This window comes from Equus przewalskii, chromosome 9 (assembly GCF_037783145.1).
Source record: "Equus przewalskii isolate Varuska chromosome 9, EquPr2, whole genome shotgun sequence".
Lineage (NCBI taxonomy): Eukaryota > Metazoa > Chordata > Mammalia > Perissodactyla > Equidae > Equus > Equus przewalskii.
In genome coordinates this window covers 23,966,693-23,989,139 of record NC_091839.1, presented here as the reverse complement: position 1 = coordinate 23,989,139, position 22,447 = coordinate 23,966,693, and the positions used below count along the sequence as shown (strand labels likewise).

At 61.7% G+C, this 22,447-nt stretch overlaps 3 protein-coding genes across 12 annotated transcripts; 2 read left to right on the top strand and 1 right to left on the bottom strand.

Moving 5' to 3' along the window:
- The first annotated feature begins 355 nt into the window (after positions 1 to 355).
- Positions 356 to 7,313, top strand: GARIN5B (golgi associated RAB2 interactor family member 5B). Its single transcript, XM_070633446.1, has 11 exons — positions 356 to 719; positions 916 to 1,070; positions 1,147 to 1,405; positions 1,744 to 1,768; positions 1,944 to 2,008; positions 2,102 to 2,205; positions 2,299 to 2,351; positions 2,439 to 2,515; positions 2,672 to 4,836; positions 7,020 to 7,103; positions 7,195 to 7,313. The coding sequence occupies exons 1-10, from the start codon at positions 570 to 572 to the stop codon at positions 7,039 to 7,041; spliced, it is 3,075 nt and encodes a 1,024-aa protein (XP_070489547.1). The 5' UTR covers positions 356 to 569; the 3' UTR covers positions 7,042 to 7,103; positions 7,195 to 7,313.
- Positions 7,314 to 7,493: 180 nt separating this feature from the next.
- COX6B2 (cytochrome c oxidase subunit 6B2) lies at positions 7,494 to 8,586 on the top strand. The gene is made up of 4 exons (XM_070633455.1): positions 7,494 to 7,633; positions 7,748 to 7,877; positions 8,182 to 8,282; positions 8,386 to 8,586. Exons 2-4 carry the CDS (start codon positions 7,766 to 7,768, stop codon positions 8,437 to 8,439), a joined length of 267 nt encoding a protein of 88 aa, XP_070489556.1. The 5' UTR covers positions 7,494 to 7,633; positions 7,748 to 7,765; the 3' UTR covers positions 8,440 to 8,586.
- Positions 8,587 to 13,754: 5,168 nt separating this feature from the next.
- KMT5C (lysine methyltransferase 5C) lies at positions 13,755 to 21,611 on the bottom strand. 10 transcript variants are annotated; one of them, XM_070633441.1, is made up of 10 exons: positions 21,385 to 21,607; positions 19,411 to 19,722; positions 19,086 to 19,251; positions 18,588 to 18,697; positions 17,585 to 17,748; positions 17,469 to 17,488; positions 16,727 to 16,768; positions 15,447 to 15,583; positions 15,163 to 15,347; positions 13,755 to 14,951 (listed from the first exon to the last, which is right to left on the bottom strand). In XM_070633441.1, exons 2-10 carry the CDS (start codon positions 19,650 to 19,652, stop codon positions 14,440 to 14,442), a joined length of 1,578 nt encoding a protein of 525 aa, XP_070489542.1. In that variant the 5' UTR covers positions 19,653 to 19,722; positions 21,385 to 21,607; the 3' UTR covers positions 13,755 to 14,439. The 10 variants fall into 10 exon arrangements, with proteins under 10 accessions (XP_070489542.1, XP_070489535.1, XP_070489536.1 ...); XM_070633434.1 differs by having other exon boundaries at positions 19,411 to 19,652; positions 21,385 to 21,556; XM_070633435.1 differs by having other exon boundaries at positions 19,411 to 19,652; positions 21,406 to 21,510.
- Between the last annotated feature and the right edge of the window lie 836 nt (positions 21,612 to 22,447).

Sequence of the window (22,447 nt, the reverse complement as noted above, 5' to 3'; positions counted from 1 at the left end):
TTCTTTATAACTCAATGTAGAGCGAAAGTTGCCAGGGACACAAGCTCATTATACACGGGGAAACTGGGGCTCCATAGGGGTATGGGTCTTACCCAGGGTCTAGAGAAGGGTCAGTGGTGAGTTGGGGCTTTACTGGGTCCTCCCCTGTAGAGAGTCCTTTTGGTTCATCATCCATTTACAACATTCCAGAGAGACCCTCCCGGGGTCCCCTGTTGTCACCAGTTTGGGTCTGGAGTTGGGGGTTCTGATTCACCCACCCCAGCTCTCAAGACTCCAGGCCACATGCCTGGAGGAGAAGGGAGCCCACAGCCCCAGGGAGTTCCCAGGATGAGTCCCACCTGTGTCCGATGAGGTCACAAAGCCCCTCCACGGATGGCTCCTCCCCCAGGCCAGGGCTGACCACTCCAGCAGGGCCATGACCAAGCCCCGGGGAAGCTCCACCCTCAGGAATTGTTGAGCTCCTGCCACCTGTGAAGCCCAAGGGGCCAAGGCCGGTGGGCTGGGGGGCCCCCGGGAGGCTGGGTCCCTGACTCCACATCCCCCGGTGATCCCCCATTTCTGCAGCCGCCATGAACCGGCTTTGGAACATCAGGCGCATGGAGCCATTCCAGGGTCCTGCAAAGTGGGTGCCCACTCTGGGCGAGCTGCAGAAGACCCTCCAGAAGGGCGAGTACATGCCCCTCCGCCCGCTGCCCATGTTCGAGAGTAACTTTGTCCAGGTCCCCAGCTCCCTGTGCCCTGGGGGCAGAGAGGGGCGGGCTGGGTGGGGGGGAGGAGGCAGAGCTGCGGGGCTAGGGAATTGGAGCCCAGGTGGACACAAGGCAGCTGGGGGACTTGCGGGGGAGGCTCAGGCTGGGGGTGCCGGAGGAGTCTTGGAGAAAGGCGTGGTCCCAGCCTCTCTCCCTGGACCCCCAGGTGACCAGTCGAGGGGCCCCCGCGTACGTGCACCACAGAGCCAACCTCCTGACCATGGGTGTGGCCGCCTCCCTGCCAGGCCTGCTGTTGCCAGACCTCCTGCTGATCGCTCAGCCCCCCGAGGGCAGAGAGTGCTCCAACCTCGTCCTCACCAGGTGCCAACATCCTCCCATCCCCAGCTGCCCCGCCCCCGTCTCCTGCTCTACCAGCTCCATCTCCCACCCCCGCCAGGATGATCCCGCTGGACCTGGTGCACATCTACATCCACGACCTGTCCGCCTGGCGCCTGAAGCTGCGCCTGGTCACAGGCCGCTACTACTACCTGGAGCTGAACGCCCCTGACAAGGAGGTGGGATTCCTGTTTGACCGCTGGATTCGCCTCATCCACCTGCTCCGGGGGCCTGCCACCACCTGGGCCCCTAGGCCCCTGCACGTGCCCCCCACGGACCTGGCCCATGCTGCACCTCCCGCCTCCACCTGGCGCCTCCAGGTGGGGCCCTGACCCCACAGCCAGGGTGTGGCTATGGTTCTAGATTCCAGAGGGAGCCAGGACCAAGAGCCTGAAGTCCAGGGTCCCCAGGAGTTGGGCTGGGGGCCTGGACCCCTGGGTCTGAGGGAGGAGGGGCTGGGGGCCTGGACCCCTGAGTCTGAAAGGAGGAGGGGCTGGGGGCCTGGACTCCTGGGTCTGGGGGAGGAGGGGCTGGGGGTCTGGACCCCTGGGGTCTGAGGGAGGAGGGGTTGGGGGCCTGGACTCCCAGGCTAGGTAGATCATGGAGATGCAGAAACCAGGAAGAGGTCACCCCTCCTGACTTCCTCTCCTGTCCACAGGACGAGCCCTACAGCAAACGTTTAGGTGAGCAGGCCCTGGCATCCATCAGATCCTTCTGTGCACCTCAGGTTCTCCTCAGCGCTTCTGGCACTTAAGCCACCAACGCTCCCCGACCCCCTGCCCCTGGCTGAGCCCTCCACAAGTCTCTTCTCCACCTCTCCATCGGGGCCCCTGACTCAGGTCTCCCCTCTCTTTCCAGTCACGATTGTCGAGCCTGCCTTTCCTTACAAGACGCTGACGTCTCAGAGACAGAAGAAGGCCAAGGTGAGCAGCCAGCAGCCTGCTGAGCTGGGTGGGGGTGGAGGGGCAGGGGGGTTGTGCCTCCTGATGGCCCTCTTTCCCTTGTCCCTCTGCCAGGCCCTCAAGCGCAAATTCAAGTCTCAGGCTGTGGGTGACTCCGTGCCTCTCATCTGGTCACAGCTAGAGCATGCTGACACTAGAAAGAAATCCACAGAAAAAAGGTAGGCTCAGGGCCTTGTCAGCAGTGGAGGGCGGGAGAAAGATGGGGACTCTGGTGCTGATGCTGCTGAAATCCCACCATACTGCACCTACAGGTCCCAACCAGCTATCTGTGGTGACAGAGCTCACACAGAAATTCAAGTTTCTGGTAAGCACACCCCTCTCTCTGCCTCCTTGTACGGACCCCCAAGCTCTGGCCCTTCCCCTGAGGGAAGACTGCTTTCTCCCCACCCAGAGAAGCCCAGCATCACCATCCGGACCATCTTCAGCATCATTTCCGACTCCGTCAACCACACGCAGTCCTCTTCCAAGGCAGCTATATACCGGGGGGCCCAACTCTTGGATGAGGGAGGAGGCGCTGGAGGCCTGGACCCCTGGGTCTGAGGGAGGCGGGGCTGGATCCTGGGTCCAGTCTGGGAGTCTCTCCTGGCCCTGACCTTCCTTCCCTTCCCCTCTGTCCACCTACAGGGCTGCTCGCCTGCTTCTGATGCGGCCATGGTCCTGGGAGGTTTAGTTGAGACCCCTTCGCACTGTATCTCAGCGGATAGCCCTGATATTTCCCTGCTGGGTTCCTATGACCACTTGGATGTCCTGTGGAAGCAGGGCATCGATGCCCTGATGGACCCTGAATCCAGCACCTTGTCCTCTTCCTCCCTTTGCCCAGCCGTCTACCCTCCTGCCTTCTACCTCTCTGCTCCCTACTCTTCCTTCCCCAGGCACAATGAAAAGGCCAGGCCTCCAGGCACCATGCAGAGGCTGTGGCCTCCGTCCTCCCAGAAGACACCATCGGTCCCTGCCACATCTTGGAAGGCTCCGTTCATCCTTGACCAGTCCCAGAAGGTTTCGGCAGTACATGCTCCACTCCAAAAGATCTCAACTCTACCTGGCCCACCCCGCAAGGCCCCAGCTTTACCTGCTGCTCCCCAGAAGGGCCCAGCTGCACCTGCTGCTCCCCAGAAGGGCCCAGCTGCACCTGCTGCTCCCCAGAAGGCTCCAGTTGTACCTGCTGCTCCCCAGAAGGCTCCAGTTGTACCTGCTGCTCCCCAGAAGGCCCCAGCTGCACCTGCTGCTCCCCAGAAGGCCCCACCTGCACCTGCTGCTCCCCAGAAGGCCCCAGCTGCACCTGCTGCTCCCCAGAAGGCCCCACCTGCACCTGCTGCTCCCCAGAAGGCCCCAGCTGCACCTGCTGCTCCCCAGAAGGCCCCAGCTGCACCTGCTGCTCCTCACAAGGCACCAGCTGTACCTGCTGCTCCCCAGAAGGCTCCAGCTGCACCTGCTGCTCCCCAGAAGGCACCAGCCATACCCGCTCCATCTTGGAAGGCCCCTCCTTTATCAGCTATTCCCCAGAAGGCCCCAGTCATCCCTGCTCCATCTCGGAAGGCCCCACCTGCACTTTCTGTTCCCCCGAAGGCTGTGCCCCACGCTGTCCCAAATAGGAAATCTCTGTTCCAACCTACTCCATCGCAGAAGGCTCGGACCCCACCTACCCAATACCAGATGCCTTTGGACCCTGCCAATTTGGGTATGATGCCCATGGGAAGTGATGGAAGGGATGTGCTTGCAAAAGGCAAGCATGAAGGGAAGCCGGAACCAGTGGTGTTGGTGGGCACCCAGGAGACAAACGTGGTAGAGTTGAAGACCCAGAAGATATCCATGGAACTGCCCTTCACCACCACCAAGAAGAAGTCGGAGGAGGTCCTGATCAGCAAAGCCCAGGAGATCACCCTGGATGGCTTGAAAGGCAAGGGCAAGTTGGAAGACAAGGTCCACAGGAAGAAGGAGGAGATATTCCTGGACATGCCAGGCCTCAAATCTAAGGAGGTGGGGCAACAGAAGAAGTGGGTCAAGACCAAGGAGGTGGCCATCGAGGGAGCCCCAGAGGAGCACAGCAGGCCTTTCCCAGTGGAGGGGCTCGCCCTTGCCAAGATGATGATCATGGCCAGCTCCAAGGAGGCTCCCTTGACACCGGCTGCTACTGTTGGTCTGCCCTCCTGGCTGCCGACCCCCCAGGTGTCTGCCATGTCAACGATGGACACAGCGGCCCTCAGCAACAGCCAGGTGTCTTTGCCAGAGGGGACACCGGTGGCAGTCAAGGAGCCACCCCAGTTGGGCCCCTGGGCAAAAAGGAGCACGCGTCTGTGGGTGGAGGAGAACACACGTCCTTGGGCAAAGGGGAGCACACCTCCAGGGGCAAAGAGGAGCGCGCCTCCAGGGACAAAGCAGAGCGCGAGGCCGTGGACGGAGGTGCAGGCAGAGGCGCAGGCACAGGACCTGCCTCAGGACCCAAGGGGGCCCTCCAAAGTGCCCCCACGCTCCAAGCATGCCTCTTTCAGCCGGAAGTTGGACCCTGTCTCCCAGGCTCCCATCCCTCTACCCTCATCAAGGTGGGAGGACATACCCCAGTCGCCCATCTCACTGAGCCCCATCTCAAAGATGGAAGCCAGGGTGTCCCAACAGCCCAAGGGAGTATCTCAAGAGCCCACAAGGATGCCGTACCAGTGCCCAGTGGCCAAGACTGCGTTGTTCTCAGAGATTCTGTTGCCCACGCTCTTGGAACTTGAGAATATGAGGGACACGGCCACTAAGGTGGAGAAGATAAAGGAGGAACAGGAAGCCTTCAATCCTTCGCCCAGGTATTTGGGGTGACAGCTAATGTGTACAGTCAACTCTCTTATCTGCGAGGTAGGGAGGATCATTCCATCTTTTTTCACTTTTGTTCATGCAGTCATTATATTGTGAGTGTCGACTATGTGCTGGGCATCGTTCTAGGCACTAGGGAGATAGCATGGAGCAATTTGGGGGGTACATGCTCCTGGCATCTGGGGAACATAATCCAGGGATTCGGGTCAACATCCCACAGTGCTCAAGACGGTCCCCCATGGTGAAGAATGATCCCACAGAAAATATCAGCAGGGCAGACCATTGGGAACACCAACAAATAAAAGCCAAGTTATTTGTATCGTATGTTAGTTAGAAGGTGACGGTTCTGTGGGAAAACAGCAGGGTAGGGGGATTCGGATTGGGAGTAGGAAGCCTCCAATATTGGATTCGGTGGTCCAGGAGGGCCTCAGTGAGCTGGTGTCATTTATGTAAAGACCTGAAAGAGAAGGAGGAAGCCACGTGGACATCTGGGGTAAATGTGTCCCCTGCAGAGGGAACAGCCACCTCAAAGGCCCTGAGGTAGGAGTGTGCATGATGTGCTGGATCAAGAGTGACCTCCTGGGGACCCTGGAGTGGGAAATGCAGTAAGAGGAGTCACAGGGGTGGTGGCCAGCACGTGGGACCTTGCAGGTCATTTTCAGGACTTTGGCTTTGATGCTGAGTGAGCTGGAGGGTCCTGAGCAGAACGGCTGGAACTGACATATGTTGGAAAGGGCTGTCTCTGGCTGAAGCATAGAGAAGGTAGCGGGGGCAGGGGAGAACGGAGTCCGGGAGATGAGGAGGAGGCCATTGAAACAGCCAGGCATGGTGGGATATGGTGGCTTGGACAAGAGGGCACTGACGGAGGTGTTGAGAAGCAGTGGGGTTCTGGAGATACTGTGATGACTGAACTAACAGATCAGCTCATGGATTGGGCATGTCGGTGTGGCATCAAGGGTGATGTGAGGTTTGGGGTCCTAGGCCCTGGGAAGATGCAGCAGCCATCGGGAGCAGTCAGGGGGGCTGTGAGTGGGGTAGGTGTCGGCAGGAAGATGAGGAATTCTGTTTGGACGTCTTGATTCTGAGATGTCTGGTGAAGATGCAGGGCAGGCAGCCAGCTACGTGAGTCTGTAGTGATCTGGGGAATCATCGGCATGTGGACAGTTACCACAAGCTGTGAGACTGGAGGAGGTCACCAGCGAACCAGTGTAGACAGAGACAAGAGTCCACGGTGTTTAGAAAAAGAGGAACCATAGGTAGAGAGAGAGAGGGCAGAACAGCGAGAGACGGGGGCATCCTGAATGCCAAGTGAAGAAGGCAGCCAAGCGAAGGAGCAGCCATGTCAAATGCTGCAGTCACCTGAAGGAAGACAGGACTGAGACTGGACCTCTGCATGTCTCAGCACGGGCGTGATGCGCTGGGGACAAAGACCTGAGGCGGGCAGGCTGAAAGGAGCACAGAAGGCAGGGAGTCCCTGTGCTGTAATCCTTGACAACCTGATGCTCAGTGAAAGGAGCCAGACACAGAAGGACACATGGAGTATGATTCCGTTTGTATGAAATGTCCAGAATAGGCAAATTTGAAGAGACAGGAAGCAGACTGGTGCTTGCCAGGGGTTGGGGGGCATGGGGGAGTGGGGAGCGACTGCTTAATGGGTATGGAGTTTCCTTCGGGGATGATGAAAACTAGAACTAGATAGAGGTGGTGGCTGCACAACGTTATGAATGTACTTAATGCCGCTGAATTGTATGCTTTGAATGGTTGCAAGGGGAAATTTTGTGTGATGTGTATTTTCCCACTACATACACACACATCTATGTAAAGAGGAGAATGGGAGAGGAGTGAACCAGCTCTTTCCATGTAGTTTGCTGGAAGGGGAGGAGGGACATGCAGAGGTAACAGGTGTAGGAAGTGGGCACAAGAGAGGAGCTTAAGAGGAAAGATATGAGTTCGCTTGGATGTTGTTGGTGTGAAGCCTCCAGAACCAGGCTTGACAATAAGGAGGCAGGAGGGAGAGAAACCTAGGAGGGGCACCAGGGGGACTGGAGGAGGCAGGCGGGGCCCCGGATTCCAGGCCAGGTTTGCCGGCTCCTTCATTCAGCACGTTTGTGTTCCTGAGCGCTCACGACTCTCTCCCTGCCGGACCCCAAAGCCCTCTCTGGCTTTCTCTCTCCAGCACGCAGTTTTCAGCGCCTTGAACAGCGGGATGCGGGGGACTCAACCTCGGTCGCCAAAACGTCAGAGGAGCCCAGCGTGGCAGGTAGCCCCTGAGACCCCGCAGGCCCGCCTGAGACGTGGCACTGGAGTCCAGCAGCCCGGACGCCACTCTCGCTCTTTCCTCTGCCCCACAGGCCAGGTGCTGTGCGCCTCCGCCGTAAGAAGCAGGACCTGAGAAAGCCGGGAGGGGGGGATGCTCCCTCTCTGGTAGAGACTAGAGCTAGCTATACATTTATATATTGGGGGGGCGGGGGGTCGCCCAGCTTCGCAGAGATTAAAAGCCTGAGTCTGAGACTCGCCAAAAGTCGCGTCTGGGTACGTGTGTGCACCGAACCCCGAGGAGGGGCGTCGAGCAGGAGGGGGAAGGCAGGAGGGTGGGGGTGGTCCACACCGACCCCGCCCCGCGACCCAGAGCGTGCCCTGCAGCGCCGCGCTCCCATTGGCTGGGGTTCCGGAGGCCCCAGCCAATCCGGACGGGGGTCGCGATCTTTGTGAGCTGCGACCCCCCCAGACCCAGAAGCGAGGGGCGAGGCGCCCCCACTGCCGACCCGGTGCCGCGCTGACGCCAGCCTGGTGCGGGCAGGACGGCTGGGAACGAGGCCGGGTTTGGGGTGGGGGTCAAGAACTGGGTGCGGGTCAGAGCGAGGGGCGCCCCCTCGGCCCACGGAGCCCCCTTCGTCCCCGCAGGAGTTGCCGCTTCCGTGGATGTGGGATATTGATTCCCAGAAGCCCCCCAAGGGGAGATGGTCAACGCCGCCCTTCGACCCGCGCTTCCCCAACCAGAACCAGACCCGCAACTGCTACCAGAACTTCCTGGGTGAGGCCTGGAGGGCCCGGTTAAGGGGAGCAGCGGGGAGACGAGCGGAGGTCGGAAGGGGCGCGCCCCACCTGAGGAGGGAGAGGGTCCTGGATCCGCCGTGGGGGCGGAGACCGTTGGGCCGGGAGGCGGAGCGGGCCACGGTCGAGAGGGGCGGGGCTATAAGGAGGGGCGTGGCTTTCTAAGGAGTAGGCGGGGCCGAGTCGTGGGGCCTTGTAGGGAGGGGCGGGACCGACAGTGGAGGGGCGGGGCCTTATTTGGAGGGGCGGGGCTTGCGGCGCGACCCCGCCCACCCACCCCGCAGATTACCACCGCTGCGTCAAGAATATGAACCGCCGCGGGAAGAGCACGCAGCCCTGCGAGTATTACTTCCGTGTGTTCCACTCGCTGTGCCCCATGAGCTGGGTGAGTGGGCAGGAGGGGGCGCGGGCTGGCCGGGCCGGGCGAGGGTGGAGGGCGCAGCTGAGCCGAGCCGACCCCTCCTCCCTTCCTCCCGCCCCCTCCCCAGGTGCAGCGCTGGACCGAGCAGATCAAGGCGGGGACCTTCGCAGGCAAAATTTGACGGGCTGAACGCGGCTCTTCCGAGGGCTCAGCCCCAGGGACACCCCTCTCCCCCCATCCTCTCGTCTTCCGGAGACCCGGCCCCGGCTACCCACCACCCAGTCCCTAAGCCTCAAATAAATCTGTTGTTGCTGTTGTTTCTTCTTAATGTCTTGCCAGTGAGGCGTGGGGACACGGAGGGGTGGGGGAGGACTGTACTCCATCAGGGCTGGGATGGAGGGAGGACAGATCTCTAGGGTCGGAGCAAGCCCCGCCCTTCCTGCCCCTCCCCAGCCCCTCCAGCAGGCAGCAGCCACCAGCCCAGGGTCCCTTTTGGCTCTCCAGGTCCCAACACTTGCCCACCAGCATGGCTCTAAGATGCTCCTGCTGTCAACGCCACACCTACTTATCACCTAAGTCCTCCCTCCTCCCTTTGGATCCTCTTCCCCTCCTGGACCACCTCCTCAGCCTCCTCCTGGGCTTCCTACCCAGTCCATCCCAAGTCCTGAGGGGTCTTTATCATAACACCCGGTGCTGACCCCATCTCTCTGTCCCCTTTCCTGGCTCTCCACCACTCTCTGTCACTCCCCTGCCCCTGACTCCATTCTCCTCCCAGTACGTCAGTCTCCATCCTGTGACCCCCTCCCAATAGGGTCTTCTGCTCTCCTCGCCTCTGTGCCTCTGTGCTTTCGACAGGCACTCTGTCCACAGCCACAAGCAGCCTTCTCCTCCATTCTCTAATGAAACGGGGCCAGCCCCTCCCCAGACACGTCACTTCAGTTTCTCCGGCCAACCCCTTCCTGACTGTGAGCTCCTCCAGGATGCTCAGAGCTCCCACTGGAATTATTCTTTGCTCCTGCCTCTATCCGGGCGCTGGGCCTGCCCTCAGCCAGGCTCTGAGGCCACAATGCTGAGAGTCCTTCTGATTCCACACGCCCTTCGAAAAGTCACCTCTCCAGCCACGTCCACATCTCCTGGCCCCCCAGGCAGAGGAGTGACCTTGACAGAGTGCAGAGCCCCAGGGGGCTAGCCTGGTCCTGCCCCAGATGGGCATGAGACCTTGGCCTGAGGAGGAGTGCATTCCACTGTTTCTGCCTGAAGCTGTCGGTCTCCTGGGGCAGCCTAGATCCCCAAACTCTGCCGGAAATGGTCTCATGTGGCCCCATTCAACACCGGGGTTCAAAGGTGGCTATTACTAATCATGACAACTTGCTGGGTGACCCTGGACAAGCCCTTGACCTGCGTGCACCTCAGTTTCCTCAGCTATAAATTGACATGGCGCAGAGTCCTGTTATCAGGAGAGGCTGGATGACGGGAGCTGCTGGGTGAGCTCAGGGGAGGACCAGCTCCCTCTTGCTCCACCCAGCCCCTCCATGCTGCCGTCATCACCCCACCAGGGGCACACCCCAGATGTGCCATCTCCCGGGATGGCTGCACCCCGAAACCGTGCTCCCCGGCTCCCTCTCTCAGACCACAACCTGAGAGGCAGGGGGGTGAGTGAGGGCGCGGGGTGTTTTTTCACCCAGACAGACCTGGAAGGTGGTTCACGGGCCTCTCTGGAGCCTGGTCTGTGCACAGGTGCTTCTGCTGCAGGAAGGAAGGAAAGTTGTGGTGGCATGTGGGCAAGGCAGCTCTCTGAGTCACAGAAGGGGGCTGACGGCTATCTCAGCACTTGGTGAGGTCAGCCAGGTAGCGTCCGAGCACAGGGCCCGATACCTGTGCTGCTGCAGCCAGCCCCTTGACCTCACCAGGGCGCCAGTGCCTGGCGTGCACCTCGCCCTGTTGGCCAGCAGTGCCTCTCAGTCTTCTACCTTCTTTCCCTCTTGGGCCGCGATCCTTCCTGCCAACATCCCTTGACCACTTCCAGAACATTCTTACACTCCTGGCCTCCCTTGCGGCCACAACTGCCCTAGGGATGCCTGAGCCAGGGGCTGGGCCAGACCTGCCTCACCTCCAGCAGGCTGGACCAACACCACTGCAAACTCCCTGGCCCCAAAGTCTGGCTTCTTGGCCAGCTTGGCGTGCCAGTGTCCTGAAATTCTCACTGCCAGCCTCACTATCCCGCAGCAGCCTCCCAGGTCAGGAAACTAAGGCTACTCCACTTGTTCTCACCCCTCCCCCCAACCTGCATCCCTGCTCTCCCTCCTTCCTCCCCTCCTTGCGCTCCTCCAGCCCCAGCCCCTCCACCTCAATGCGTCTCTTAGCCTCTTCCCCTTCCTCTGCAGCCCTCCCTCAGAACCAGCTCCTTCCTCCCCGTCTACAGACAGGCTCAGGTGCTTCCAGGTGCTTCCCAGTCAGAATCACAAAACTGCTCCACTGCCCTTCGCCCTTTGCTCCCTGAACCCTGGAGGCACTGCTCTCCCTCTCCTCCCCTCCCCCTCACCATCCCATGGAAGCCACAGCAGACCAGCTCGCTGTCCCTTGGTTCCCAGTGGGTGCAGCTCCAGCCTCCTCTCTCTGGCATCTGCCTCTTTCCCATCCTGAAGATCTCAGAGCCTAGCTGAGCTCTGAGAACGGGTTCGAGTCCTGGCCCTGCAGTTCACCAACCTTGCGGCCCCAAACTCCCTCAGCCCTCTGCACCGTGGTCCTTTCATCTAAAACACAGTGATAATACCTACACTTCACTGGGCTGTGGGGACAAGGATGCTGGGAATTACAAGCTGAACAGTATCCAGGCTGGCTGTTCTCAGGGTGTGTGGGGTCTCGGTCTCTATAAACAATTTGAGAAATTCAGAATCAGTGTAAGGGCCCAATTCTGGTGCCTAATACCGCACTGGACAGTGGGAGTGACCAACGGCCAGCTGCCCTCCTGGATCAGCAGCCCCAGGATGACCGACCCTGTCAACAGGGACCCGGAACTCCTGGAAGCACCTGGTTGACTCTGTGCACAGTGTAAAGGGGTCAGAGAGTGCCCCAAGGGGAGAAATGGGGTCCAGGTTCTGGAGGGCAGCCCTGGCTCTGCTGCTGGCCTAGCCACCACAGAGGAACAGAGACGGCTGTGGGGAAGGTGCGGGAGCAGGGGCTCCCGAGGCTCAGGCCCCGACCCGTGGGCTATAGTGATTTCCTCTTTCTTTCAGCTCCCTCCTTCCTTCGCCTCCCAGCCACCTTCCCTGTTTCCTTGCTCTGGCCCCACATGTATGGGGTTCTCAGGCCCTGCTGACCCTCAGACACACCCCTCTCCTTGAGCCACCAAGGTGAGCTCATGATGCCAAGCCCCACCTGCTGGCCCCAGGTCCTGCCAGCTCACTGGACCCAACACCTTCTCCTTGTACTTCCCTATCGTCTTAGGGCTCCATCTAGCCAGGAGTAGGCCCTACCCCTGCACCAGCCAGGTGACCTGGGGCAGCCACACCTACCTCCTCAGGGGCTGTTGCTAACGGGGGAATCCTTGTAGCATTGTCACGCAGATTAATGCCAGGATGCACATGCAGTTGGTGCCTGCTGTAATTATTGTCCTGGAGGCCTTCCCTCCCTGTCATCCTGTCACTCTGGCCCAGTGGTCTCAACCGGGGGCTGGCTGTGGCCCCCAGGGGGATATGTGGCAATGCCCAGAGACATTTTTGTCACAATCGAGGGGGTGCCCACAATCTGGTGGGCGGAGGCCGGGGAGGCTGCTCCTCTTCCCACAGTGCAGAACCGGCTGGCTCGGGACGGGAGCGGGGCCGGGGGCAGGAGACCATACCCACCGGGTTCTAGTCTTTGTGTTTTGAGTTCCAGACACTTTTGAGAGTTGGACGAAGACCCTAAACCCTCTCCCTGCAGAACGTCATGTGAACGCGCAGTTACTCCACTGAAAACAGGCTTTCAGGAGACTCTTGGACCTCCCAGGTCTATCCAGGCTAAGCATCCTCGCTCTGCTGTCATCTTTGTCTAGAAGCCCTGGTGACAGCAACTGACTCTCAGCTCATTTAGAGGGACGAGTTCTTTAGTGCACGCATGTCACCATCACTTCATTCTCCTCTCACAGCCCACTGACAGGGGTTTTTTTTCTTATTTTCTTTTTCTTATTTTTTTGTTTTTTCTTATTTTTAAAGATTAGCACCTAAGCTAACATCTGTTGCCAATCTTCTTTTTCTTTTCTTCTTGTCCCCAAAGCCCCCCAGTACATAGTTGTGTATTTTAGTTGTGGGTCCTTCTAGTTGAGGCATGTGGGATGCCTCCTCAGCGTGGCCTGATGAGCGGTGCCATGTCCGTGCCCAGGATCCGAACCAGTGAAACCCTGGGCCACCAAAGCGGAGTACACGAACTTAACCACTCGGCCACGGGGTCAGCCCCCTGCCCTCCTTATTTTTAACATTAGAGGAGACCAACGGGGTTCAGTAGGATTTGCAGGGCAGACAGACACATTTTCTCATTGCAGAAAGGAACGAAACAGGCTGAATGTGAACAAAACAAATTCTAAAGTAAAAAACCTTACCTGCTCTGAACGGTCCCCATGCCCATCCCCAGGCTGGCTGTGGAAGTACCTGTTCCTGGGCCATCCCCTGAGCCCACTGGGTCTCCTGTTGCCGCTCCCTGCCTGTTCACTGCCTCTCCTCAGGGCCCCAGGTCCCTCCTGCACAGGGCCTCGCCAAGCCCCCGGGTAACCTTTTCCAAGGCCAGCCAACACGGAGGAGATAAACTGGGGCCTGCAGCCCTCACTGGAGCCTCAGAAGTTTGTGGCCTGACAGCATGAAATGGCCTGGAGGCCTCCATGAATGAGAAAAAATGTCCACGAGACGCTTGGCGAGGCACCTGGTACCAGGAAGCACTCACTGTTAGCGGTTAGCACAATGGGGGCTTGTGGGTTGAGGTGAGAATTAAGAGGCGATGGCAAAATCAAGACACTGAACTGGATCTGAAGAAATTAGAGAAGATTCATCATCCTGGTCTCACAGAACCAGGCCAACTGACACGACACAGATGAGGATGACTTGCCAGACTGGTGCCAGAAAGCCAATGGTACCCGCCACAGCTTGGGCAGCCCCCATGCCTTCCAGGAGCCGTCCTGCCTACCTCTCCCCTCCTGGCTGAGCTGTAGGAGGGACGTCTGACTTCAGAGAAGGGCCATGGAGCCCTGTGTGACCTTGGGCAAGTCACTCTGCTTGCTGGACCTGTCATGTGAAAACCAGGGAGAATCCCCCGCCACACGACAGGACAGGTTGGAAAGCTCGGTGACATGACTCTTGCCTCTGCACTCTGCCATCCTGTCTGTTGCCCCTTTACCTTCCCAAAGCTCTTAGGGCCCAAAGCCTGGGCCGCCTCCCCTGGGTCTGGTCTCCCCAGCAAGGTTGAGGGGCTCAGCCTCCTGACTGACATCCCCTCAAAACATAAATCAAACTGAAAAGCTCCCAAGGGTGCTGCTTATAACAAGGTTTTAATAAAATAAAATAAAAAGTTCAAGTGCTTCCAATCCCCCAACATACCCAGCTCTGGTGTGGGAAGGGGAGGGGCCCCCACACCCCAGTAGCACCAGGGATAGCACCATGAGAAAGATGAGGTCGCACCCGGCCTCCCTGAGACCCACAGGGGTGTCAGGAGGACATGCCCCCGGACACCCCCCACCGCGCCCCCACCTCAGACAGTTGCAGAGCTGACAGCAAATTCACTCCCCTCGTGGGGCAGTCTCTAGGGAATGCCACCCACCAGGTCCACCTCCTCCAAGGCCGGGGCTTCTGGGGAGATGCCATGGGATGGCCCCCACCCCTTATGGCTTTGCTCCCTGGGCAGGAGAAGGTGGGTGGGGAAGGGAACGGCTCCTTCAGTCCTGAGGCTGGGGCTGGGGTGGGAGGGCAGCAATGGCCAGGGCTCCCTGCCAGGTGGGGGCGGCTCAGGGGTCAGCAGTCACCAAGGGTCAGGGGTCAGATCCCTGCAAGTGTCCAAACCAACCCTGCCCCCAGTTCAGAGCTGTGCTGGGGTCACGAGTCAGCTCTCTCCTAGAGGTCCAACAACTCCTTCTGGAGGTGAGTCCCCAGGAGCTCGGGGCCAGGGGGACTAAGAGGAACCCCCACCTCTCCCAGCCCAGACGTCCCTGTCCAGCCCATCATGGCCTGTCACCATTGACATCCAGGTTGATGGAGCCGTGGCTGACCACCAGCCGCAGGCGCTTGGGTGGGGAGAAGGGAGCGAAGGCAAGGGCTTGCTTGGGGATGGGGCCGGAGCCGGGGCTGGGGCCTGGGGTCCTGACAGGGGCGGGGACAGTAGTGGCAGGTGGGGCCGGGGCCATGCGGCTCAGGTCCACGCGCGCCACATAAGGCAGCCCGTAGCGCCGGGCCCAGTGCCAGTCCTGCTGGGGGGCCCAACGGGCACGGGGGCCTTGGCCCAGGGCCACCAGGGCTTCCGCCCGGAGGCAACAGCGGGGGCCGCAGCCTCCCCACCGGTGCAGGGAGACACGGGCAGCGCGGAGAACAGGGGGTGCCAGGGCCCGCCGGGGCTGGGGGCGTCGGCGCCTCCGGGGGCGCACTCGGAGCTGTGGCTGAGGCAGCCACTGGAGCCAGAGGGGCACGGCGTCCAGGCGGGAGCCGCAGGGCTGGGGGCGCAGGGGCTGACAGGCGGCTGTGGAGGAGCAAGGGGATGGCGTCAGCAGGGCCTCTGGAAAGGGGGACAGCTCGTCCTCAGGCCTTCCCTGCCCTCTTTAGTGGGGGACCGATGAAGAGAGCGGTGGTCAAGAAGGAGGCCCCGTGAGGGGGCTCGAGGGTGGGAGCACAGAGAAGGAGATGGGGATGGGGGAGCAGCTGACAGGATGGGGTCCCCGCCCTGTGCTCACCGCAGAAGGGGTCCCGGCGCAGCAGAGACAGGTGGGCGCAGGCGCGTGGGCCCAGCAGGCCCTGCCGGCCACTGCTGTCCAGGCCTTGCTGCAGCCGCCGCTTGGTCTCCCGGAGCTCGTACTTGTCCAGGGGTCGCGGAGGCACAGGCTCCCGGGGCCGCAGTCGGAAAGCTCCTTCGCCTTTCCTGGGGGTGGGAGGGAGACAGGAGGAACGAAGGAATTGGGCAAAGGAGGCATTTCCGGTTCCGGGACCCCAGACCCCTCCTCCCTCTCCCACCCCACACCTCTCGCAGGTGTAGCATTCACAGTGCTCATTCTTTTCACCAAAGAAGCCGTCACCGTAGAAGCAGGTCACCTCGTCCCCTGGCTCGATGTCCCGGAGCACCTTCACGCAGGCTGCATTCCCATCTGCGGGCACAAACTGGAGTCTTGGCAGCTTAGCGCCCTATCCTGGGGGCTGCATGGCTCCACCCCACCTAGCTGGGCATCCCCAGGAAGCGCCATTTGGAGGCAGCCTCCTGCTGTCTGCACAGCACGCACCCCCTGACACCTGCCCACTGGCTGGCTCCCACCCCTCCCCGCAGGACGATGACCTAACCCGACCCTGGCAGGGCGCAGCGACCGCTCCCTCCTGCACTCTAGCTCTGGCTTTTGCAGCCAAGTTCCACCCCCTCTGACACACCCTAATTAGCCCACCCCTCACTCCCTCTACCCTTGGGCCACCTCCCCTGCTTGGAGGCGCCTGTCCACTCAGCAGTCCCAGCCCAGGATCACGGCCCCACGGGCCCCTCACACCTGCCTGCTCCTGCTGCCGCATCTGTCTGGGAGGGGTGTGAACCCCACCCAGCTGGCTGCCCACTCTAGCCTGAGAGACCCTTGGGAGTGGCCCTCACTGCCTGGCCCCCAGACCCCAGGCCAACTGGCCAGCACCTCTCTAGTACGCAGCATCTTGCATCTTTGTCCTCTCCGTCCCCAAGACCCTTTTGGGAGCCAGCGCATCTTCACCTCTCACTCATTAGCCGCCAGGTTTCACACCAGCCTCTTTGCGGCCGCCCTGCCTCCTGTCCTGCCCCTTCCTGCCAGCCTCCTGCGCCCCAGCTAACAGGGCCATCTAAAACCCCAGTCCCTGTCATTCACCTGGCGGGACCTTCTGTGGGGCAGACGCGAGCTCCCTCACGGCACCCGAGGCGGAGTCACAGGAGGCGGGAGTCCCGGTGCCTGTCCCGCCTCCTGGCCCTCCAGCCCCTCCAGCGCCACGTGCCCTGTCTGGAATGTCCTCCCATGCCCCTGTTTTCCTACAACACCTAGGAAAATCCTACTCCTCCTTCCACCCCTGGTTCTGGCGTCAGGCCTACGCGGCCTCCCAGTGCTGCACCGCCAGACGACTGGCTCCGGTGCCCTGAGACGGCTGGCACCCGCCCGGTCACAGCCTCTCCCGGAGCCCTGCCTGGCTTCTGACCCACCCAGTGTCTGCGTGCCGGGCCAGACCATGGCCGCACCTGATCCCCCCGAAACCCACGTAAGGGCTCTGCAGAGTCACAGAAACGCCGGTGGCACTGCGTACCTCATCTTCACAACCGCACAGGAGGCAAGTTCTCACCACCTCCTGAGACGAGAAACCAGGGCTGGGGGTGTGGACCCAAACCCAGCACTGACTCCAGGGTCTGAGCTCTGGACCCCCTTGTCACGCCTCAGGGCTCCCACAGAGAGCACCCAAGGCCTTCCCGGGGCTACCTCCCGTCCGGCCCTCAGCTCTCACGCGCTCCATGCTCCACCACACAGAACCAGCGGTGCACCTGCCGGCTCCTCCTCCACCTCGCTCCCTCTGCCTGGAAGCCCCGGCCCCCAGAGCCTCCTATCTGGTCCCCGCCCTCCAGGGCTCTCTCTGGCCGACCCCAGGTGGCATTAATAGGCAGGCTCCTGTCACTCAGCTCCTCTGCCTCCTGCTATCCCAGCTGTGAGGCCAGGGACCCTTTCTGTCTCCCCATCACCACTCCCCACTTGAACTGGCCGAGCCCCCAGCTCAAGTTCAGAGATGCAAGAACACCGCCACCAGGTGGCCACCTGGGTTCCAGTGTGACTCAAGCCAAAGCCCCTTCCTCCACAACCCCCCCCACCCCGCCCCCTACGGCTGCAGGCAAAAACACCCAAAACACCCTCTTCAGCGAAGGGGCAGCCAGGGTGAGAAAGTGCTTTGTCAGGTGTGGAGCCGCGGGACAGTTTCAGGCCATTCACTGACCAGAAGGCCCCTCCCCCAGGCCACCTCATCTCCCATGTGCCCACCCCAGGGGGGCCCCAGGTCTCACCTTGCAGTTGGGTTTGCAGTCTGGAGCCGGCCAGGGCAGGAAAGAGAAGAGACTGGGTGAGTGGGGGGAGAGGGCGGGGCTCCCCTCCCACAGCCCCATCCTGCCGCAGCCCCCACCGTGGTTGATGAAGGCGGCAGGGCCGAGCCACAGCTGGGCGCTGCGCTTGCGGGTCGAGTACATGATGCTGAAGTCGTTCTCGCCGGCCCTCAGCAGCCCCTCGTCGGCCTCCCGCAGCTCCGCGATGCAGCCCACCAGCAGCTCCAGCTTCTCATTCTTCTTCCTGCCAAGGGGCCAGGCCGAGGGTCTGTAAGCAGCACCTTTCCAACCACCTGAGCTGGGGATGGGGCCTCTGGTCCCAAAGGTACCTGGGCCTTCTGTGGGCCAGCACCCGCCACCGCAGTCCACCTCCGAAGTCTCTCTCAAGTCCACCCACCAGTGCCTCTACACCTGGCCAGTGGGCTTCCCTGCTCCAGCGCACGGAAGCAAGCCCTCAGCTCCTCCAGCCCCAACTCCCCCCTGCCCAGGCCTCCTGCAGCCCCGTCCTTGCCCCCTCGCCTCACCAGACCCTCCAGCTCATCCTTCAGATCCTAACTGAGGCCTGGCTCCCGAGAACACTCAAAATCCCCTAGCCAGCTCCTCAAGTGCTGAGCCACTGTCGTCAGCGCCTGTGTGTTCACCTGGCTACCACCTGCCTTCCCGCTACACTGAGGGGCTGGCAGGTCCATCTCATTCACTGTCCTGTCCCGTACCCAGCAGCGCCTGCTCACCGCAGGGGTCAGGTCGGGATGAAGACAAGACTGCAGGGTCAGGGGCACAGGGTCAGTCCTTCCCGGCAGCCCTGGGAACCCTATGGTCACATGGGGGCCTCATCCCCTAGCAGGGCTGCAGTGGGCGAGGGGGGTCTTTGGGGACAGGCCTGGACTCCTTCCTCTCTGCAGGAAACCTCTTGAACATTGGCATCTTCACAGCCTGGACGACACCAGAGGTTTCTCCCCTGTCCCCTCAGTGACCCCGCCCATCTCCTCCAGAAGAGATGGGGGTCTCCTCTCCCAGCAGCCCCTGGCGAGGGGGGCCTCACACCAGGCATGGGGCCCTGGGCTGCGAGTTCCGCCCTCTTACCAAGCTCGGGTAGACACGATCTTGGCTCCATTTTTCTCCATGGAATAGCGGGTACAGGGCAGGATGGTAAAGCCGCTTTCAGGCAGGAAGGCGCGGAGGTAGCGATAGATCTGGGGGAGGTGAGGGGTGGGTGGGGTGAGGAGGTGGGGTGGGGTCGTCCTCCGCCCTTTCTCTCCTGGGTTCTAGTCCTGCTCTGCCACTGACTCGCTGTGTGGTTTCAGGGAACTCACTTCCCCTCTGGGGCCTCAGCCTCCTCATCTGTCAAATGAAGAGGTTGGACTCCATCTCAGAGGGCCCCCCAACTCTCCTCTCCCAGGATTCTCTGAGCCTCGCCTCGGATGGTCCCAACAGCTAGGAAGTCAGGGAGTCCCAGGGGGCTGCGCTGAGGGGCACGGAGCCCAGGGCTCCAGAGTCTCCCCGACAGGGCAGAGGACCCGGGACAGGCCGAGGCAACGGGAGAACACGCGGGCGAGGGCGGGGAAGGAAGGGTGCCCTCACGTGGGTCTTGAGGGCAGCCTCCTGCCGTGGGCCCCGGCTCTGGAAGTAGTGGGCCATCCAGCCTCCCAGCGTCAGGGCCCGGTACGCAGCCTCCAGGTCCCGCTGCCTCAGGAAGGCCTCCAGCGCTGAGCGCAGGTGGTGCTGTCGCCGCAGGGGGGGCACGGGGCTGGGGGAGAGGGCACGCCTGGGTCCCAGGGCCTTGGCCTATTCCCTCTGGGTGCTCCCGGGCCCCTCCCCCACCCCACTCGGAGCTGAGGGGAGCATGGGGCTAAGGGGCGGCGGTGGGAGAAAAGGGATCCCCGGCCCTCCTCACAGGCCGCCTCACCTGACATTCATCTTATGGGTGCGGAAGCCGAGGTAGGGGTCCAGGACGAGGCTGGTGGCCAGGTCGTCGTTCTCACACAGTTCTCTGGCTGTCACTCTGTCGGGCCCCATGCTGCCCCACGGACCATGCTGCCTCTGGCCCAGAGTGGCGGGTGCAAAGCAGGGGCGGAACCCTGGGCAGGTGCTTGCTCTGGGCCACTTATAAGACAAGCGGGACTTTGGCGTGCCCTTCCGTCTCCTCATCTATACATCGGGGAGAACAGCAACACTGACTTCATGGACTCTCAGTGAAGGTGAAACGAAACAAGTACTTCTGACGGGGGGGGGTGGGGGGGGCAAAGAAATCCAGTCACCATCACTAGTATGTCCCTCTCCTCAAACCGCCCACCCACAGGACCCCCTCACACCCCTACACTACACACATGCACGCACACGCGTACACGCACACACACGCACACACGCATCCCCACTGGCCCCGGGAAGGCTGATTAACCGGCAGTCTGGGATAACCCTAAAGGCTCAGCCCTGCAGGAGGTGGGAGGCAGGGGGACCCAGCCCCACCTCTGGGCCTCGTCTAGGGAAAAGCGAAGGCTTCCCGCCGCGCCGGGACTGACTGTTCCTCCGCCCACCCACAGTCTCCCGGGCCTCGGCCTCCACCTCCCCCGCAGCAGCCGTCGGGAGTCCCGGAGGCTCTGGGTGAAGCCCCAGGCAGCCTGGAGGCGGGGGGAGGGGAGGGAGAGCGGAGGAGGGTTTCCAGCACCTGCTCCCTCTCCAAGGACTCCGGGCGGGCGACAGGGGGCTTGAGGACAAAGCGGGCGACGGGGGAGAGAAAACGAACGGAATGGAGAGGCAGGACAGATCCATGAAAAGAGGAGAGAGGAGGGGATTGGCAAAACGCAACAGAACAGGATCCCTAACGCTGAGAGCCTAGGGCCTGCGGTGCCTCAGGGAGAGTCGATGGGGGACGGCAAGGAAGGGGGAGCTGAAGACAGGTCAGCAGCTGAAGCCGCTGAGAAAGGGGGTCTAGAAAAGACAGGAAGGCTGGGGACAAATAAAGAGGGGGCACTGCGGGAGGGCACTGGGACAGAGCGGAAGCTGCAGAGGGGCATAGGGGTAAAAACACAACACAGAGACCGCACAGAGGGACCTGGGGCAGGGAGAAGGGCCGGGGAGCTGGCGGGGGAGACACAGAGGGCTGCGGGAAGGCTTGGGGATCCGAGAGGGAGCCCAGGCAGGCTGCATGGAGACCTGGGGTCCACAGAGGGTCCTGAGAAGGTAGAGGGGGGCCTAGGGATCCAAAACAGGGCTTGGAAAAGCAGAGAGGGCAAAAGTCCAGGGGATCCAGGGAGGAGCCCAGGGAGGAAGGCCCGAGGAGAGAGCCTGGGGTCCAGGGAGGGACTGGGTGGCAGTGAGGGTCCAGGGAGGGCAGTGGGGGCAGCAGACAGGGGCCTGGGTGGGCAGTGAGGGTCCCGGGAGGGGATTGGGTCCAGGGTAGGCAGTGGGGGAAGCAGACAGGGGCCTGGGGGGGCAGTGAGGGTCCCGGGAGGGGACTGGGAGAAGCAGGGGCCTGGGTGGGCAGTAAGGGTGCAGGGGACGGGTCTGGGGAGCAGTAGGGGAAGCAGACAGGGGCTTGGGTGGGCATTGAGGGTGCAGGGGAAGGGCCTGCGGTCCGGAGGGAAGTGGGGGGAACGGACAGGGGCCTGGGCGGGCTGTGAGGTCCAGGGAGGGCAGTGGAGAGTCAGAGGGCGAGCTGAGCAAGGCCGGGGAGCGGGGAGGGGCCCGGGTGAAGAAGCGCAGGGAAGGGGCAGGGCGCCGAGAGAGCCTGAGGCTCGCGAAGGGCAGGGAGACGTGGGTGCCTGGACACGAGGAGGGGCCGGGCGGGGGGCAGTAGGGGCTGGGGGCGACCGGGAGCCAACGCGGCGCGGGGCGGGGGCCGAGAGGGGGCTCAGAGTTCGGGCCCCGCGCCGCCCCTCACCCGCTTCTCCTCCTCCTCCACCTCCTCCTCAGGCGCCCGCGCCGCCGCCGCCACCACCTCCCACTGCCTCCTCCGGCTCTCGTCAGACACCGTCGCCGCCCCTCCCGTCTGCCCTGCCGGGCCAGCCCCGCCACTGCCACCCCGGCCTCCCATTGGCCAAGGCCGCCGCCACTCCTCAGTTGCTCTGGCGCTCGCGCCACTCCTATTGGCCGAGCTCCATTCTGCCCCTCCCCGTCCACCCCCCGTCTGTGCCCCCACAAAACCCCGCCACGCCCGCGCTGCCGTCATGTGCCGCCAACTGCTGCCAATGGCTCCCACCGCTGTCATTCCTCCGCTGCCATGGAGACGTAGCCCCGCCCACGGTCCGAAGTCAACGCCCTCATTGGCCAAAAGCGCTGTCGCTCCGGGCGAACCTCGAGTTTGGTTCAGGTTATTCAGGTCCAAGGGGAAAGAGGGCGGGCTCCACCGGCTCCAGAGCCCGTATGTGATTGGCTGGCCTTGGAATGGCTCATTCTTCCATTGGCTAAGGTGTACGCCGGTCACCATAGAGTCGCAACCTCTCTACTCTCTTTCTGGTGAAATCTTCAGGTGCCCGAGGGAGAAAGCAGGAACGGACGGGAGGGGGTGCTTGCGCGTGCACCTTCGTCGCCCCCTGCCCTGCAAGGCCTGGAGTTGCCAAGGCGACAAACTTTATTAACAACCCTCCCCTGATACAAAGGGCTCTCTCCCTCCCACCTAGACCTTCTCTTCCACTGAGTACCTCGTTTAATTTTGGGAGTACCTACAAAAACACTGTGGGCGAACGGGTTGGAAAGAGGGAGACTGAGAAGTGGGGGCTTTGGAGAAAGCCCTGACTTATGGGGCGCTCCCATGGGGCACCCCCAATTAGGATCATCCCCCTAATCCTACAGGCAAACATAATTAGCAATTCATCATCATTACGCCCAGAATAATAAGCCCTGCACTTGGAGCAGGCGGTCTTTGTTCTGCTGACTATATATCCTGTGCGCTTGGAACAATGTGTGGCCCGGAGTAGGTGCATCGTTAATATGTTCTAAATGAA